The sequence below is a fragment of the Cyprinodon tularosa genome, unplaced genomic scaffold (genome assembly GCF_016077235.1).
Source record: "Cyprinodon tularosa strain WSP-4 unplaced genomic scaffold, ASM1607723v1 ctg121, whole genome shotgun sequence".
NCBI lineage: Eukaryota > Metazoa > Chordata > Actinopteri > Cyprinodontiformes > Cyprinodontidae > Cyprinodon > Cyprinodon tularosa.
The window spans coordinates 1,271,675-1,292,226 of record NW_024038015.1 but is presented as its reverse complement, the minus strand read 5'-3'; the positions used below and the strand labels follow the sequence as shown (position 1 = coordinate 1,292,226).

General features: G+C 37.3%; 1 protein-coding gene across 3 annotated transcripts in view; it reads left to right on the top strand.

Moving 5' to 3' along the window:
• abtb2b (ankyrin repeat and BTB (POZ) domain containing 2b) overlaps nt 1-20,552 on the top strand; it is a 55,378-nt gene that overhangs the window by 26,687 nt on the left and 8,139 nt on the right. For all 3 annotated transcript variants that reach the window (XM_038275593.1, XM_038275601.1, XM_038275609.1), the window contains 3 exons: nt 8,864-9,013; nt 11,701-11,911; nt 20,239-20,391. In XM_038275593.1, coding sequence (XP_038131521.1) covers nt 8,864-9,013; nt 11,701-11,911; nt 20,239-20,391 — 514 coding nt within the window. The remainder of the gene's footprint in view (nt 1-8,863; nt 9,014-11,700; nt 11,912-20,238; nt 20,392-20,552) is intronic.

Sequence of the window (20,552 nt, the reverse complement as noted above, 5' to 3'; positions counted from 1 at the left end):
GTAAATGTGAGCAGCAGGTTTGGGCTTTTTAATACCTCAGTCCCCAGTTTCTATTATAAAATAATAATAAAAAAAAACACTTAATAGTTCAACATGTTAGAGGCATTTTTTTTTTTTTACACAAAAAGTAATACACTAATTTTAGTTTCTAAATTTTATTTTGTCATGCCAAAGCTTTCCTTATAAAATGTTCAACAAAAAAAATTAGCTGAACAAATAGGCACATTTTGAACCTCTCATACTGAAACAACGCAGTAGTATTAAGCCTCTGTCAGCTTTTTCTGTGTGCCTCATGTCGATGAATTCTGACAAAAGACCTGTGTATATAACACTTAATGTAAAAGCAAGGAGAGGAATGTGCTGATGTGTGAAAAACAGGTGTTTTGGAGCATTTACATGTGGAAAACAACAGGTCGGCGCTGTGAGTGAGGGATCACATCTGGCATATGGATTCCACAGAGGAGAAATGAAGCACAACTGTTTCTTTTCTTGTGTGAAAAAGACACGCTTACTGAAAGACGGGGGATCAGGAGACGGTGGGAGTGACACACACACACCCCATTGCAACCTTGTCAAACACTGTACTGTTGTATGCAGTGAGACAATCTTATAGCTTCCTCGAGCTGAATCAAAGCTGCTTTTTGCAGCAGGGGAAGTGTCTTTGAAGCCCCCCTTTCCTGGACTCTCTGATCTGTCCACTCTGTAATGAATGAGGTGGCTGTTAAAGGAGGAAAGGCAGGTGTTGTGTTTTTTTTTTTTTTTTTTTTTTGAAATGCTTTTCTTTTTCACACACCCTTCAAAATTAAGTGACTGGTTTCCTTCTGCCTACTTAGCAAGCCAAGATGTATTATTATGTTCTAGATAAGTTACACTGCATTAGACAAAGCAATGTAGTAAAGTATAGCTTTGTGGGTGGGAAAAGAATTTGGCCTACATAAAAAAAATGGTAAAACATGAGAAGGAATGCAACATTTATCACTGATGAGCTATAATGGCACCTTTACAGCATTCCCCAGATCAGATGAAAGTAAAATTATCTAGTCATGCATAATAAATGAAATGGCTTTCATTTTTTCTTTCTTTTAGAAATTGTATTTTGAGTGTGTTTTTATTTTAGCAATTCTTTTGTCTTGCTGCTCTTGGTCAGGTCTCTCTTGGAAAAATACATTTTCAATCATAATGGGATGGATAAATGCAAGTTACAAACAACCATGTTTTTATTTTTATTATTTTGTTTTACATGCTTTATCTATGATCTGCCAAATCACACGTTATTGCATTGTTTAAATATCAGTTGGGCTAATGTAATCCCTTGTTACTTGGTGATTGTTCTCTATAGATCTTAAAGTTTACATTGAAATTAACTTGTGATTCATAAAATGTTTCGCAGCATTTCAAACAAAGCACTAAATCTATAAATTTTAGTTAAAAAAAAAAAACGAAAATATGGACCCAGATTCATAGAAGTTATGTTGAAGGATTTAGTTTTTGATTCTAGATTGCCTATCTATAAAGTCCAAGTGTAACAGGATTTGTAGAGAGAAGATTTTGAGCCAAGTTTTATCCACATGTGATAAGAACAGTGAAATAACTATATACTGCAGTCTGAAATCTAAAGTAAAGTTTAGCATCGCATTTTTAAATAACTTTCACCCTTATTCGAGCAGGTTAAGAGACGTAATTTGAGATTTAATGGTCAGCACTTTATAAAGCTGTATTGGATCTTTGTAGATGTTATTAAACACAAACTGAACGTTTTCTTTAAAAGATGTTAACAATTATTTTATAACACTCAAATATAAAATGTATATTGGCACAAAGTAGAGACATTTCCCATTGCAGGTTTCCCCCTGTTGGTAATCCTAATTGCGGTTTTTATGGACACGATCTAAAGCATAATCCTCTAAAGAAAACTGTCTGGTTTGGGAATTTTTGCTATCTTTTGTTTCTGTAGTTTGCTTCTGTTGACGTCTTCAAACCTAAAGTGGAGTGTTTCATAGACGATTTTAGGAGCTCAGAAAGAAAATCGGCTTTTATGTATCAAAGTTAACAGTATTTATACTAGATTAGTCTTTCTAGGTCAGGGCTCAGTCTTCTCCAGTAGAGGAGTTTGAGTATGTTGTTGGGTCGTTGGTGATGGTGGAACAAAGCAGGAGGTAGATTGATGTGCAATAAGGGATGCTGCTGTTGTATGTGATGAACAAAGCTAAAGAACAAAGCTATTGTTGTCCTGCTGCATTAACTTTCTAAACTTAACCAGTGCTCATAAGTTGATTTTTTTTTTTTTAAACAAAATAAAATTTCCTATCGAAACTTTGGCTGTGCCAGCAACGAATGAGTTTCTGCTCTTCAGTTTCTAAAGGAGTACGTTGAGTGATCCTGTTATCAGACCAGGAAGCCTGGTGGACATCTCCCATGGAGATTTTCCAGACACTCTACACTTTGAGGTGACCTTTGAGGTGAAATTTTGACTGACTATGTATACCTTTTGACCCTTTAAGGGTCAAAAGGGATCTCCTTTGTATCACTGGGTCTGATAGACCTGTTACTTCCTTGATCCAACCTCATATATGTAGGCGACTCGAGGTTGATGAAAAGGAACACTTTGTGGTAATTATTTCTGACAGTTTTTAGAAGAACAAAACATTGCTGTATTGCTTAAAACTGTGAGAATAGTAAGTGGTAACAAACATATTTCCTATCTACAGTTTTCCCGCTCCCGATCCCAAAGCTTTGTAGTTTCAATCCCTTCAGTAGGTAAAGGCCCAGACTAACCTGAAATCTCATCAAAATGGCTTTATTGACTAGTAGAGTTTTAATAGATGGCATCTGGAATATTATTACCTACCAAAAATGTTATTCCAGCGGTACTCTGGTATCGTCATATTTACTACAATAACACTGAGTAAATGATTGTTGTGCTGTAAACAAGGAAAGAGGTGTAGTTTTTTTTTAATGTAAATATTGATGATGCTAGTCCAACTATTTTTAGATGTACTAAGGAGGAACAGTCTCTACAGTCTAACTATCTTATCCAGTGAAACTCCCACACCAGAGCCAAGTTAAACAAGATGTGTTGAGAGATAACAGATAAAGAAATTGCAACAACTTTTTATAGTTTAGTCATGATGAAAAAAACAGCGGTTAATCTGTTTTTAATAGAGAATAAGCCTATTTTTCCTGAATAGATTTAAAATGGTCAGTATACGTTTCATTTATATGATGAATGCCAAGCAAACTTTGAGCTTGTCTTTCATGTTATCTGAAAGACTCAACCTGTCAGTCGAAACATGGCTATAGTTGTAGTTTTGTCAACAGTGTAGAAGATTTAATAAACCGAATTTAGTTTAAAAGTGCTTTTTTAAATGTCAAACTTGTCAGCCAGAATTCAGCCACAATTTAGCCTATTTAAAAAGAAATGTATAAATTGAACTATTTTCCTCATGAGCCTAAACAAACAACAGCAACAAAAAAAAATTAGGATCAGAATCAGGAAATATTTGACCTGGTGATAACCCAGTCAGTCGAAGTGAAGTTGGAATGGCTAGAGGGAGAAACATTTGGATGGGTGTGTGGAAATGCGACAGGCACTGTGGTAAGTTTCAGCTGTGATTTGCAGCTGAGATCCCCATATGACATGTGCATGGTCAACCCCAGAAATTAATTCAAGATAGCCACTGAAGAATGAATCCCTCGTGTCATTTGTCTCCTGTTTCTTCCTTACACACCCCAGTACAATATTTTCCTCCCATGTTCCCTCCAACTTGTGTGTAATGTTTGGATGACTCATTCCATTTACCAAAAAGCTCTACATGCTCACCACCTCCCAGATCCAGTGTTCGCTCACTCCTCTTTCTGTTATGCTCAGAAGTACTAAAAAATGGTGTGCAGATTGCTGAGGCTGCTAGTATTAGTGGTGGTGGGGACTGGCCCTGGTTGGCTTGCAGACAAAAATAAGATCCAAATGACGCAGACTGGGGTTGAGTGGTGAGGCAAGTAAAGGGTTGGGACTGTGGGAAAAACTGACATGTACCACAAGTTTAAAGGAATCAATTGGAGATGTCTTTATATTGGCAGAGGTTGTGCTTTGCCAGTGCATTAATTAGTTCTGTTAAGTATTTTCTTTACATTGCTTAGCTCTTTTATTCAGAGCAGATGAGCCTGCAGAGAATACACTTGCCTTTTCAATTGACTGCATGTTGGCTTTTTCAACTATTTTTTACTGAGTGATGCTATTCAGTATATTTACTCCTACGAGTATGTTGGGTTTGTGTTTTTAGGGCTTGAACATGCTTCAAATGCTTTGGTAGAGTTTAAGAACTAACATGCATGCTTTTCTTCATCGTGCAAAGCAAAATGCTTATTGATGGACAGATATATAATTTTTACCAACTCTTTTTTTAGATTTCTACTTTTATTTTGAAAACCATGCAGAACTCCTTCCACTTTAGCATTATTTATTAATTTGTGTTGGTCTATCACATATAACTGTGATTTTGTTTGTACTGCGAGAAAACCTGAAAAATATTAAAGAGATTCTAAACCTTCAGCAAGAAAAGGTATGTTTGCCAGATAAGCCTAAATAAGTCCCTAAAATGTTGTTGCACATGGTGGAATGTTTAACCAGAGTAAATGTTGGAGAAGTACCCTCATAATTTAAAGGTGATGTATAAAGGACATGGACAATGCTTCAAAATCCTCCCCTTTATTATTTCAGTTTGTTCTCAAATGTTGCATATAAAAGTCTCTCTGTGGTATTACTCTTTAACTTTTATACTGTGGATCTGGGTTCAAATCCCAGTTGAACCAGGGAATCTGGAGTAAAAACTCTGCCAAAGCCTGTAAATTGAATATAATTTGCTGTTGTAACCTCTGAATAAGGGAGCAGCCGAAAAGGACATGTGGTCTATAGGGTGGAACTGCAACGTTTTGATCCACGTTGGTCATTATTGTAGTAGCATCTTGTTTTGGTGCAAGCTCTTTGACTGCAAATGAAGCACTTCTCCATTTTGGTGAATATTTCACCATGCCCCATTTGCCCATATTTGTAGTTTGATATAAGAGATACCATTATGTACTGATATAGAAACTGGAAAAAAAAAAAAAAAAAATCAAGCATCATTTTTTTAATTAAGCCTCACTTATGAGAGTCAAAGTCTATCAAAGACTGAGAAGAAAGTCAAAGAAAAATGTATAACTTAAATCATGACAATAGTGTATTTTACCCTTGCAGGCTAAAGGAAAAATGTAAGTTCTTTAGCAGTAGCAGAGACAGCTTAAAGATTTTACACCTAGAGCCAAGATCATCACCAAATGCATGTGGATAATGTGTTCCCAAGGACAACAAAGGCAACCAAACAGATTGCAAAACTGGTTGTGTAATGTTGCTTTTCCAAACAGACAGTAAATTTATGTCATTAAGATGCTAAAAGTGAGCACACAGCATTTACATAAGCAGAGGCATGCTGCTGTTCTATCATATTTATATAAACACACACTAGGCCAAACTACTTAAGCTGCTACCCCGTAGCGACCCAACTCCGGACTATGGGAGGAAGATGTTTTTACATATGATTGTTTCTTATGTACAGTATCCTTCAACTTTTACTACAGACTTAATGTCTGAAATGATATACTGTCAATCCGCTTCTCTGTTAGTTGAAAATGCAATACCTTCTTTTGCGTTTCCACTGCAAATACTGTTGAAGTAATGGATAACAAAAAATTACAGGGGATGGAGAAAACTGCAAAGCCTGACAAAGTTTGACAAACAGAAACTTGATGTGTCAACATAAGACCTGGAGAAACTAAAATTAACTTATCTGCACTTTTATAGACTTCAGATACACAACAAAATGTATTTAAGAGGTATAAAAATTGTTTTGTTTTTTTATCTGTTCTATATGCTGTTATTTAATTGAGCACCATTTTCTATAATTTTATGGAAAAAAACACCATTTTCAGAAGGCATTGATAGGAAGTTTCAAACATAGTTTAAAAAAAAGAACAATTGCCTCTCTTGACTATTTATTTTCAGTGTGTCGTTAGAGAGCCCTGTGATTACCACCCTGTAAAAATTAAAGCCCTCATAATAACCAAAACACCTGCAGCGACACATCAAAGCACACCCCTATTAAGAGTTTATGTCTATTGTTGTTTGGGTGAGCATGGATGAGTTGAAGAAGGGTGGGCAGACTTGGTCACAATAAAAAAAAAAAAAAAATAGAAAAGGTCCTGCAACACACTATGTTCCAGGTGATACTATAGTATAGCCATTTTAACTTTTCAGTCAACTTTAAGATTCGAGGAGTTTCTCTTTGCTGCTTTTTTAATCTACCACAGATTAAATAAAAGTTTATGTTACCTCCTTTTTATTATTTTCTCATTAGCAAGATAAGGTATCAGTTTTTAGACTGTATCCCTCTTATTAGGGAGTGCTATATTATCATCCATCACAAACATATGACATGCTTTTAAAGATAATATCCAGAAGCGGAAGCTTCAGATTATAGTTTATTTTCTTTTTACCTTGGGAATAAATCAGAAACCTTTCTGCTTCTCCTTCTTATCCTCAGCAATACCTCATCCCCAGATATGGGTAGTAGTTATATAGTTTTATGCAATCAGTTACACATACTTAAGTAACTGTTGAAAAATACTTTTAGGAGTATTGTACTGTACTTTTAAAAAAAATATATATTTCTGTGAAGTATCATAATTCTACCCAGCTACTCTGTCCATTGTGAGTCCCTGGAGCTAGTCACAGATCAGGTTAATATACAGTACATGGTAGATATTGGTATTGGAAGTTCTTTAATGTCCTAACATGTATTATTTCGCACATAACTTCTGTCTGATTGGATCATTTCTAAACATTAACTAAAATGTTATGATTATCAGTTACCCATTACTTGAGTAGTCCTTTGACCAAATATGTTTTACTTTTACTTGAGTAATTACTTGGAAAACTACTATTTATTTGAGTAAAATTTGAGAACAATCTACCTACTTCTGCCCATCCTAATATTTTTTTCCTTCTTGGAAAAGTACATATTAGTTTCTGAAGCCACAATAACAAAGTTGTCCTTTACTCTGATCACTAAACTTACTGATCAATTTGATTGAAAACAGCTAAGAACACTGCCTGGTTTTTACACACTACTTGGGGAAATGAAAGCTAGAAAGGGAGGCAGAGGGATGCAGAGAGGCAAAAAAAAAAAAAAAAAAGAGCCCTTTCTTCTTGTCAGTGCTTTCTACTTTTATCTTATATCTGTAAGACTATTACAGCAGTGAGAGAACAAGATGCCATCTTCAAATCATGCAAAGAGGATGTTATCTTTTTGCCTGATTGTAGACTAACAGCAGGCGGTCACGTAGAGTAAAACTGCTAATGTGGTGTGTTTAGTGCATTATGTCCCTTTTTGTGAAAGTTTATTGTCAGTTGTATTTTCATATTCACTTTAAATAACTGTTCCTTTAACTAAATGTTCTTCAATAGCTGGGTTGGGGCCCGAGCCCTCTGGGGTTTAATTCAAATAGGAAATGCCATAACTGACCAGGATAAAGCTTACTGTGTTTTGAGTTTTTTTTAAATAACTCGCATGCTTGTTTTGTAGCACATCCATTTTATCTTAAAAACGTATATATATATATATATATATATATATATATATATATATATATATATATATATATATATATATATATATATATATATATATATATATACAGTATTAAACTTCTGATGTGCCGTTACTTCACAGGATGAGGGAGAGAATAGGAATTTGTATCCATAGTATAGATCTCACTAATGTTAAACATTCAAAGTTGCATTGGATTCTTTTTAGATTGCCCTTTGTTTCAGGGTTGTTGTGGTCATTTGTTTAGTCTTTATATGAGCTGAATGCTACTCTGCATACTTTGTATTTTCCCAATGAGAACAAGGCTTTATTTTTATGGAATGCTTTCTCTTATCTTTGCAGCGAGGGCTTGCAATGTATTTGTATCCATTGAAATAGTCAGCATTTTTTACATTACTGATATTAATTTGCACCATAGTGGAAACTTAGCCTGACGTAGTCCGACTCAATTCTAGGCAGAATATGAGTCTGATACTGCTCCATAGAGCTGTGATTATGGGGCGTGTTTCGAACGAACCAGGAAAAAAAAATGCCTCTGCACTCAATTGGATAAACCTACAACCAATAAGAGCAACGGAGTGCGTGACGTATGTTAAGCGAGGCATAGTTGTTGTCCACAAAAATCAAAGCGTGCAGTTGCACGCCTATAATAAGAAGATGAGACTTGATCGCGTTTCTCTGTTCCTCTTTTAAAATTAAGTTGCTGTCGATATCTTCTAGAACAGACCTAATAGCAGAATCCACTCACCTAAACTCTCCAGCGGCAGCCATTATTGTTGTCACCCAAGCGCGCATTGGTCACGTGGTTGATTACGTTACTGTTTGTCATCTGTCCATCATCGTATAAAGCCCGCCCTGACAATTTGATTGGATCGCCTGACAGTGGGCTTTAATACTCGCGCTACTATGAAGCAGAGCCAGACCGAACTTCCCCGACCTCAAACTTTGTGGGCGGGACTAAGTTCGGAATGGCACCCAGGCTAGTGGAAACTATTAACAGACTGTGATTCCAGGAGACATTAATTCACAGTAGACTTAAAAGTAAAATAAGCTAAATACAATCATCAGGATGGTATTTTTATGGTCTATCACATGTAAATTGCATTAAAAGGTCAAACTTTCACAAGATTTATCTTAAATAATGTTACATTAGATAAATAAAAATGTTTATTATATGCTAATCCTTTTTGAAGCTCATTGTTTTTGTTTTTTTGTGCCTGTAGGTGTTTTGTCACTCCCACCCCAGTTCAGCCCCTACACAGAGAACCAGCAGACCACTGTGGACACCAGGGAGGATGCTTATGCCCAACTGGAGCTCAGGACGCTGGAGCAGTCCCTGCTGGCCACCTGTGTGGGCAGCATCTCAGAGCTCAGTAAGTTCTCACAAGAAACTTTTTTTTTTGTTGTTTACAATTTGTTTTAAAGCAAAATGTATTCCTTAAACTTGTTCAGACAACTATATAAAAAAATAATAATACAACTATGTTATACATATGCAGAGACGCATCAAATGAAATTGCAACTGTATTGCATTTTATTACTTGACATAGAGAGCTAGGCATGTACGGTAAATTTATTTTTGTTTTCATATAACTTATTGATACTTGTGTTCAGGGTTTTCTATTCCAGCCTCTCATTTTGGTGTCCTTGTTCCAACAGACATGAATCAAATGTCTCAATCACCTCCTCAGTATGCAGTCAGAGGCTTACTGTAAACTGAGCACAGCCAGCTCCTAATCCTTCACCTTTTGTGGGCTCAACAGTAAAAACACTATCAGAGTCCTGATAGCCACCTGATTATTTAACAAAGTGTCCTGAAGCAGAGACATAAGAGTTGCAGAATACCAGGCCTTGAAGAGTAGAATAGAAGAACCCTGCTTTAGTTCATAACATGTTTCTGTGCAATTATTTATTTTCCCTTAGGGATTGATAAAGTATTATTGAAATGAATAGAATTCCAGTTAACTGTGAGCAAATGCATTTTGGAGAAACCTTTATTTCTCACTTTCATTGAGTCATTGCTTCATTTTTAAATGTAATTATATGTAAAAATTCTGGCTTTAGTTGCCTCCTGCTCAAATTTATTTGTAAGAACAATTCTTCTCAGAGGGTTCAACAAATAAATGTTGACATAAAGATTTGCATAATCTGTATGTCAAAAATTGACTACATATAAACTTGTCAACTAAAATGTGGTCTCGTAGCTTCTAGCGATGTGTGGCCTATTGAGTCTGAAACTTTTGGCCCAAAACTAGTATCTGGAGTTGAGTTTAGCCTAGGATTCAAATACTGACTATTTTAAAATGCCTTGATGGAAACAGATCATTAAGTAAACATCATCTGAACTAAACTGATCCTTTGTGTTTGCTACATCGAACTGGGAATTAGCTCTGATAAAAGGCAGGAATTAGTTATCAGATATGTTTAGGGCTACAGTTTGGAAACAGGAGATATAATGTTTTTCAGTGGGCTTAGATGCTTGAATGGGAGAGAATCCAGGAGAAAATGATTGAAAGGTAAAAAGGTGAAAACTGATGTTAGGGGAGGGAGTGGAGCAGAGAGATGGAGGTTGGTTTTGGTCAGAGCAGGGAGAAGTTTCCTACTCCAAATGAACTAACACTCTGTCATTTGTTCCTGCAGCACAAGGCCACGTTCATGCGCTGCCGTCGTTATAGCGAGGTATTAAGAAAGTACAGACATGCTCTTTCTCTCACTTCTGCTCAGTGGCCTCTTTGTGTCACTTCTCTCTGGTGGGGTGAAACGGGGCAAATTTGGGCAGGGCTGGCATCTACACACATACACAACAACAGATTAACACCAAGTTTGAACCCTGACTGGAGCCACTGAGACCAGACAGACAGAGACATATCTGTAGAGGAGCGGCTCAAGATACCTGGCTGTGGTCGTAGAAATAAACACTCAACATGCATAAAAAATGAGGTATTATTCAGCAGAATGGCTCAAATTAAGGAAAAAAATGGAGCAGTATGACACGAAATGTTTTAGAACTTCCCTATCCAGTTCATCTCCTGTAGAGTATATATATAATAATATACATTGGTTAACACTAGAACTAAGCTATATTCTATTATTCAAGAATAAGCAATTTATATATACAGTATTTCCCTCTGAATGTTGGAGCAAAGTTTAGCCCTGGGCACAAATGTAGACTTGAATATTGAACTAAGGGAGAAGTCCAGGAATTCCACAGAGCCCTCCTGGAGGGACATTTGGTGCTGGTTAACACAAAGGAGGCCCTTCAGCATTAAGTGGGGTCTGTTTCCATCAGCCTAACCCGACCTTTCCCCCATTGCTGTATTCAGAAGAACCCTAAAACATGGACAAACACAGAGCTGAACTTTTCATCCTTGGACACTGAACTATTTTGACAGTTATCTGCTTAAATATGAATTATGCTAAATGATTGTTATACAATCAAATGTTTCTTCCAACAGTATCAACAGTATCTATTCTTTTTTTCCCCACCCTTTCAGCCAACTGTGATCTGAACAAGCCTTTTTCTAGAGTTTATACTGTAAAGCCTTTCTCTTGTTTTTTTTTTATTTTATTTTCTTCCTAACATACAGTAAACTAGTTGAGATAAGATCATAGTTTTTATATGACTAGGCTTTTATATGACTGGTACTAAGACCTTTATGTTTTTTACCAGGAATCTAATTGTTATTGCACTAAGGAGTTGAACAGTTCATTAGAGCCCGTGATCCACTGTCTTTACTGCCATTAACTCCCTCAGTGATTAAAGATGAATGACTTTTTTAGACTGGCCGTCTGGCTTTGCTTACTGATAATGACGCTGCTAATGGCAGAGTTCGCTAGAGACATGCAGGAAAATTGTTGAGGAAAGGAGGAAATCCGGTTTGACTGGAAGACCGCAGAGTTATAAACACATAACTCCAATTAGACTTTTTTATTATTTTTATTTTTTTTCAAATGTACAACTCAACATTTGCACGTGTCCATTTCAAAGGAATTGAGACACTGGATCAGTGTTTACAATTTTTACCAAATGTTTAATTTTGTTTTATTGACTTGGTTCCAGGTGACTTGGTATCTCGTGCCATGCACCACATGCAGCGTCTCAGCTCAATGCGCCCAGGACAGAGCCCTGCCCGTCACGCCCGTGCTCAGCAGCCCGTGTCCTGGTCGCCTGACGCCCTCCACACCCTTTACTACTTCCTGCGCTGTCCACAAATGGAGTCCATGGAGAATCCCAACTTAGATCCCCCACGCATGGCTCTTAGCAAAGAGAGGTAAGAGTAATGGCCGACTGAACACTGTTTGTAACAGGCAAAAAATAAAGGAAAAAAATCCTTAGCAAGGAAAGTGAAGTTGGTGAAAACTTATTGGAAGATGAATACATTAACATGCCTTTTATAAAAAAAAAGTAACAAAAAAATTTGCTTACAAAATGAGTTGCTTTTAGTGTTTCTCTAATTGAATCTGTTTAAAATTGGGCTATTCTGCAAAGAAGAATATGGAAAAGTGCATTGAATATTATAGCTGTAATGTGGCTCAAAGTAAAAAAAAAAAAAAGTTGAGTGTTGATATTTTTACTTTCATACATTTACTTAGTGGGATTGGAGATTAGAAGAGATCAGCTTAACCCCACAGCATTATCCATTGTAAATAGAAAACCCCATAACCTTTTAAATTACCACTTCGGTTCTAAAAATTTAACAACTTTTCCAGCTTCTCTCGTGTTTTTTTTTTTAGTGGAGTTGCTTTTTTAAATCCCTACCTAATCATGTTGCCCTCTGGTCATGTAAGTGTTCATTTATGTCAGGTTAATTACAAGCAAACAAATGCTCCCAGGTGTTAAGTACGGGAAACTGAAGAAATTAAAAGCACCTTAAGGTGTAAATTAGGCAGAAGAGTGGTAATTTGAGGGCTTTAAAGAAGTATAAGTGCTCTGTAATTCTATCTCCTCAAATCCTCCTTAAGTTAGGCTTGTAAGTATTTATCCCTAAAAAGTATTTCGAAAATATTTGCAGTCTGGATGTTGCATATTTTGTTATTCAATTTTAAGCCTCATCTATTTGCTAAAGTGACTGTAATTTAGACTGCGGCTGGAAATGTGTCCAAAAGGCAATATTTTCTAATGTTAAATTTTAAAAAGCCCAGAAAGAGTAGATTCTTTTGAAAAATGTATAAAAATACTGATTGAAATTAACACAAAAATATCCCACTGAGAAAAGAAATTGAACAATGTTAGAAGATCTGAATTAAATGGTCAGTTAAGAGGCATCATTACTGTCTGGATTTGTTCTCAAGTCAGAAAAACCTTCTCTCACAGTTTAAATCCATGCTTTAGGTTTAAATATGAAATTATTTTATTAGTGCAAATGAGTTCATATAGTTTCTATTTGTAGGTTTTCTTGGAAACGCTTTTTTTCAGTATTAGAAATTGATGTATTTGCTGTCATAAGATCATGATGACTGTAAGATGATGATGCTTCATATTCCCTTACAAGTGTCTTACTTTATGAGTAATGGGTTGAAGATGAGGCCAGCTGCCTCTAATATATTTTATAGTGAACAGATACTGTAAGTGGCGAAGGTGGGCTTCTCATTAGCATCAAAGAAAACAGGCCAGTAAACCCCCCCCCCTTTTCTTTTCCTACCCTGGCTGATTCTTCGAAAACCCTTTAGATGTTTTTTTTTTATGCTGGATGTATATCACACTGGTTTATGGGTGCAAAATGAAATATTGGCCTTCAAACATCTGAACCTCTGCAGACATTCTCTTTCTTTCCTCATGGTTTTCATTTGTTACTGTATACATTGTCGAATCGTTGCAGAGCCAACTCAGGTGGAAGGCTATTGGAGTGCAAACCTGGTAGTGATTACAATGGCAAAGCCGGTTAATGTTGGAGAGTTCTTTCCTACAGGGGGCCCCTTTATCTCCTTGACCCACCCTTTATTGGAAGCATTATAAAACCTTTGGCTGAAAGTCAAAACTGCCAGAATCTGTGTGGGCCACATCATCAAATGTTATAGGGAGCCTGGTGAGAGCTTTTTTTTATTAGATTTTGATCCTTTATAAAGCTGGTGCATGGTGGTAAGTGATCACTATTAAACAGCATAAAAGGTAGATGGGAAAACTCTCCCTACTATCAGAGAGTAGATTAGACTGACTAAGATCAGATTGAATCTGTTAATAATTAAGTCACTGGCCTTAGGTTTTAATCCATACTGGATATGTTGAGCAAGTGTTTTTGGTTTTTATACTGGACAGGTTAGAGTTCAAACACACCTCAGCATGATTTCAGCTCATTATTTCCAGATAATGGGTAAAATAATGCAGTAATCCAAAGCTTATGGTTATATGTGTCGGAGGTTTGTACATGCTGGTTTGTGTAAATCCATCATCTGTGTCTCACAGGGCATGGCCCTCAGCATGTCGGGTCAGAAGGAGAGCCGTGGGCGCTATCTAGTTTCAGTGTTAACTGCCATTGAGACTTTGATGCTGCACCTGATCTGTAGCGAAACTGCAGTTTTGGTTTCAGGCTTAAGGGCATGACCCAGACTTGGCAGTCATACGAAGAGTTTAATGAGAGGGGTAAGAAAAACTAAGGATGTACTTATTAGCGAAGACAAGCTGCGTCTGTTGGACGTGTAGTTGCATATGCATCCAATAAGATATTTTACTGGTCAATGGACTATCAGACCTGTGAGTAAAGACTTTTCCCCACGCATCCCAGTTATTTTTCCATCCAATGGGATCTGTAGTACAGTAGGCTCTTACTGCCTTCAGAGGTAGTGAGAGAAAAGCATGATCAATAATGGAGGTTCCATCTCATCTGCCGGTTACTCTTTTTACCAATGGAGCATGAAATATATTGTAGGGCTGCAACTAACGATTACTTTTGAAATTGATGATCTGTCTGTCTATTTTTTAGGTTAATTGCTAAATAATCTGATAGCCAAAGGTTCCCTAAAGAAGTTTTTCACAAAATTAAACCAGGTGAAATTAAAAATTTTCCACTTGAGTTCTGGATAGAGCATATTGACAGATTTTTTTGTTTTTTTTACAATTTTGAAATGATTACTGCTCTAAGTTTTTTTTTTTTGTCTTAAATATTAAATGTTTATATGTATTTTTTTTTTTACAATTTTGATATAAGTTCTGCTCTAAGTGGGTTGCTCTTTCAGCTAAAGGCATTTTTTTAGAGTCGCTATATTCCATATAACGATTAATCAATTACTAAATTAGTTGATTATTTCAATAATTCATTAATCACAATTAATCCGATTGTTTCAGCCCTAATATATTGTCAAACAACCCTTCTTTAATGTTGAACAGTACAACTATTATTCTTTTGAAACCTTTTCTACCAACATCTATTTAAGCTTAAGAAAGCCTTATCATGTATTACTGTAAAGTCTCAGTGCATCAAGTTCTCTTGAAATACATGGAAGTCCTGCCATCTTTAATTCCCTTTTAGTCTTAATAAATGTTTTTATTGATCTCAACTAGAGGTATGCACTATATTGCCAAAAAATTGCAAATGTTTTGATTGGGAATTATCAGGGCGCACAACAGCAGAATTGTAAATTGACATTTTGTTGGTTATTGTATTCTAATTAACAGGAATTCACACATTAAATGACAATAAATGATTTGTTGCATCAACAGGCTGTACAGCACTAGGGTAGCGTTTCTTAAACTTGCCTTCCTTGTTAATCAACTGAACAATGGAGAGTCAATGGTTAAGAGCATTTCTCTAATGGATTAATCTGCTTAAAAACTATGAATAACTTTATACTGTATATCATATTCAGTTCTGTTTTAGTGTCCTTGATAACGTTTTGCATGAAAGAAAGCCTATAATTAGGTTATTAACACTGTAAGGAACAAGGTTCTTTGTTTTAAAAAGAAAAATACCCAAAAAATTTACAAATGAAAGAATACATCCACATGAACGTGCATTTTCAAGAGAATGGACATTTGCTACCAAGCCTGGGGGCCTCCTCTCCTCAGAAACATGTTGTTCTTATCACTCTGCGCCTGAAGCAGTATCCAAAAAGTGCCAGACTGCCTCCCAGCCCCCTGCCTCACCTCAACATATCCCACCTGCTTCCTAGCTGTTTCCCAAACACTTAAAGGCTTAATTATATACCCCTACCAGCCACTCTTAACACCCTCTTCTCCCTCGGCTCATCAGCTCCCAGTCTGTCTTGTTACCGTCACGCCTGGATGACTGCAAGACCCCGTCTGACTGATCGGCTACTGAGAAAGCAGCTTAATAAAACTCTAAATAAAACACTTTCAGTTTTAAAGTCAGAATATCTGCAGGTATTAAATGAAATTGGATTTGTTTGACATTATAGAGAAAAAAGTATCCTATAATGAAAGCAGACTACTGGTTTAATAATAAAATAAAAAAAATCCCAGATGTAAGATAACTGAACCTATTTAATGCACACATCTGATGTCCTACACCTTTAAATACAAAGAGAAAAAACTCTCTTTATCAGAGATACTCCTCACTTACACAATGAAGTGCCTGCACCTCTATTTATATTCATGACTGGTATTGAGCCTTGCATCAAGTCGGAACAGATGCAACCCTGCTGAGAATAAAAATCACAGCAGGAGTAAGATCACTCAATAACTCAGGATAACATAGTGGCACTGATGAGGTTTTTAACAGATTGTTAATTGATTCTTGTTTTTGATTCAGACCACCAAAAGCAAATATGCTGTTGCTCACAAGCAAATTCTTTACACATGTGGTGATTGCAAAATGTAGACATAAGGGATTAACTCCAGATAATCTGCCTGACGTTTTACCAAGGACTACGTCATTCGACTTGTTTCTAAAATGATTCAGACGAGGGGAGGATGAGAACTGACAAAGTAAAAGGGAGTGTTTACATAATCCAGATGACTTTAAAAACACTGGTCATGTTTACAACAGCAGAATAATTATTTTATTTGTAAATGAACCAAATCTTTCCTTCAATTCAGTTTAATTATACACGTCATCTCAAGGCATTTTACAGAGACAATTCAAAAAGATAATATAGTTGTTTTCTATCAAAGGAAAACCAGCTGATTGCATTGACTCATTTACAGCATGTATTAAGTGTCAGTGGAGAGGAAAAAAACTCCCTACACTTACCATGTTAGAAAAGGTAACATACAGGTGCTGGTCATAAAATTAGAATATCATGAAAAAGTAGATTGATTTCAGTAATTCCATTTAAAAAGTGAAACTTGTATATTATATTCATACATTACATACAAACTCATATATTTCAGATGTTTATTTTGTTTAATTTTGATGATTACAAATGACAACAAATGAAAATCTAAAATTCATCATATCAGAAAATTAGAATATTGTGAAAAGGTTCAAAATTGATGGCCCCTGGTGCCACACTCTAATCAGCTAATTAACTCAAACCACCTGCAAAAGCCTATAAATGGTCTTTCAGTCTAGTTCTATAGGCTACACAATCATGGGGAAGACTGCTGACTTGACAGTTGTCCAAAAGACGACCATCGACACCTTGCACAAGGAGGGCAAGACACAAAAGGTCATCGCTAAAGAGGCTGGCTGTTCACAGAGCTCAGTGTCCAAGCACATTAATAGAGAGGCGAAGGGAAGGAAAAGATGTGGTCGAAAAAAGTGTACAAGCAAGAGAGATAACCGCACCCTGGAGAGGATTGTGAAACAAAACCCCTTCAAAAATGTGGGGGAGATTCACAAAGAGTGGACTGCAGCTGGAGTGAGTGCTTCAAGAACCACCACACACAGACGTATGAAAGACATGGGTTTCTGCTGTCGCATTCCTTGTGTCAAGCCACTCTTGAACCACAGACAGCGTCAGAAGCGTCTTGCCTGGGCTAAAGAGAAACAGGACTGGACTGCTGGTGAGTGGTCCAAAGTCATGTTCTCTGATGAAAGTAAATTTTGCATTTCCTTTGGAAATCAAGGTCCCAGAGTCTGGAGGAAAAGAAGAGAGGCACTTCATCCACGTTGCTTGAAGTCCAGTGTAAAGTTTCCACAGTCAGTGATGGTTTGGGGTGCCATGTCATCTGCTGGTGTTGGTCCATTGTGTTTTCTGAGGTCCAGGGTCAACGCAGCCACATACCAGGAAGTTTTAGAGCACTTCATGCTTCCTGCAGCTGACCAACTTTTTGGAGATGCAGATTTCATTTTCCAACAGGACTTGGCACCTGCACACAGTGCCAAAGCTACCAGTACCTGGTTGAAGGACCATGGTATCCCTGTTCTTAATTGGCCAGCAAACTCTCCTGACCTTAACCCCATAGAAAATCTATGGGGTATTGTGAAGAAGAAGATGCAATACACCAGACCCAACAATTCAGAAGAGCTAAAAGCCACTATTAGAGCAACCTGGGCTATCATAACACCTGAGCAGTGCCACAGACTGATCGACTCCATGCCACGCCGCATTGCTGCAGTAATACAGGCCAAAGGAGGCCCAACTAAATACTGAGTGCTGTACATGCTCATACTTTTCATGTTCATACTTTTCAGTTGGCCAACATTTCTATAAATCCTTTGTTTTTATTGGTCTTCAGTAATATTCTAATTTTCTGATATGATGAATTTGAGATTTTCATTTGTTGTCATTTGTAATCATCAAAATTAAACAAAATAAACATCTGAAATATATGAGTTTGTATGTAATGTATGAATATAATATACAAGTTTCACTTTTTAAATGGAATTACTGAAATCAATCTATTTTTTCATGATATTCTAATTTTATGACCAGCACCTGTAGCTCCACAGTGGGATCTATCGAGGAGAGAAACGGTTTTCATATCAAAGGGAAAAAAATAAAGCACATACAGTCAGTCCCAATAAAAGCTGAGCCCGAAATTGTGTCTAGAAAGAAACAGGACTAAACATTGAAAAACAGGCCCAACTCGATCATACACTATATTGCCAAAAGTATTTGCTCACCCATCCAAATTATTGGAATCAGGTGTTCCAATCACTTCCATGGCCACAGGTGTATAAATTCAAGCACCTAGGCATGCAGACTGTTTTTACAAACATTTGTGAAAGAATGGGTCGCTCTCAGGAGCTCAGTGAATTCCAGCGTGGAACTGTGATAGGATGCCACCTGTGCAACAAATCCAGTCGTGAAATTTCCTCGCTCCTAAATATTCCACAGTCAACTGTCAGCTGTATTATAAGAAAATGGAAGTGTTTGGGAACGACAGCAACTCAGCCACGAAGTGGTAGGCCACGTAAACTGACGGAGCGGGGTCAGCGGATGCTGAAGCGCATAGTGCGAAGAGGTCGCCAACTTTCTGCAGAGTCAATCACTACAGACCTCCAAACTTCATGTGGCCTTCAGATTAGCTCAAGAACAGTGCGCAGAGAGCTTCATGGAATGGGTTTCCATGGTCGAGCAGCTGCATCCAAGCCATACATCACCAAGTGCAATGCAAAGCGTCGGATGCGGTGGTGTAAAGCACGCCGCCACTGGACTCTAGAGCAGTGGAGACGCGTTCTCTGGAGTGACGAATCGCGCTTCTCCATCTGGCAATCTGATGGACGGGTCTGGGTTTGGCGGTTGCCAGGAGAACGGTACTTGTCTGACTGCATTGTGCCAAGTGTAAAGTTTGGTGAAGGGGGGATTATGGTGTGGGGTTGTTTTTCAGGAGCTGGGCTTGGCCCCTTAGTTCCAAGGAAAGGAACTCTGAATGCTTCAGCATACCAAGACATTTTGGACAATTCCATGCTCCCAACTTTGTGGGAACAGTTTGGAGCTGGCCCCTTCCTCTTCCAACATGACTGTGCACCAGTGCACAAAGCAAGGTCCATAAAGACATGGATGACAGAGTCTGGTGTGGATGAACTTGACTGGCCTGCACAGAGTCCTGACCTCAACCCGATAGAACACCTTTGGGATGAATTAGAGCGGAGACTGAGAGCCAGGCCTTCTCGTCCAACATCAGTGTGCGACCTCACAAATGCGCTTCTGGAAGAATGGTCAAAAATTCCCATAAACACACTCCTAAACCTTGTGGACAGCCTTCCCAGAAGAGTTGAAGCTGTTCTAGCTGCAAAGGGTGGACCGACGTCATATTGAACCCTATGGATTAGGAACGGGATGTCACTTAAGCTCATATGTGAGTCAAGGCAGGTGAGCAAATACTTTTGGCAATATAGTGTATATAAATAAGGTGCTGATGGCAGCAGCTGATATTTCTCTCCAGGACTCACTTGAAAAAAGCCCCAATAAATCAAAACTGACTCCACCTACTCCCAATAATTTAAAATTATTCAAAATCTGTAGCCCACCCCTTTCTGTCCATAAATGCATTAAATCAAAAAATAGTTCACTTTTGAGCTTGATAAATTTCAACTGAAAATTCATGTGAAAATATGGTTACACTTTTTGATTAATTAAATCTCAAAGAAAACAGAAAATCAGGCGTGGTGAGGAGCGGCTAGTGTGGAGCTAATAAAAGATTTGGATATCCAAACAAACATTTCAATGAATAATTAGAACTATCTAGCCCAGCTGTTACTAGAATATTAACAAACATAGCATAAGAAGGTGAATGATTGTCCTCTTTCTTTAGGCCATTTATGCTGTTGCCCCCTTTGATGGAGTGGATGAGAGTTGCCATAGTTCATGCCGAGCATCGCAAGAGTCTGTTGGTGGACAGTGACGATGTTCGACAGAGCGCTAGGCTTCTACTTCCAGGACTCGACTGTGAGCCAAGACAACTGAAGTAAGTCGATACGCAACACGTAATTGTAAAAAAAAGTTGTTGGCTTTAAAATTTTTTTAAATATTTATAATGCTTCTGGATGACGACTCACTGTCTTCAGTGTTATTTTACAGCTATTTCTGGGAATAAAAGCAATGCAAGTTATATCATGTCTGCATGAG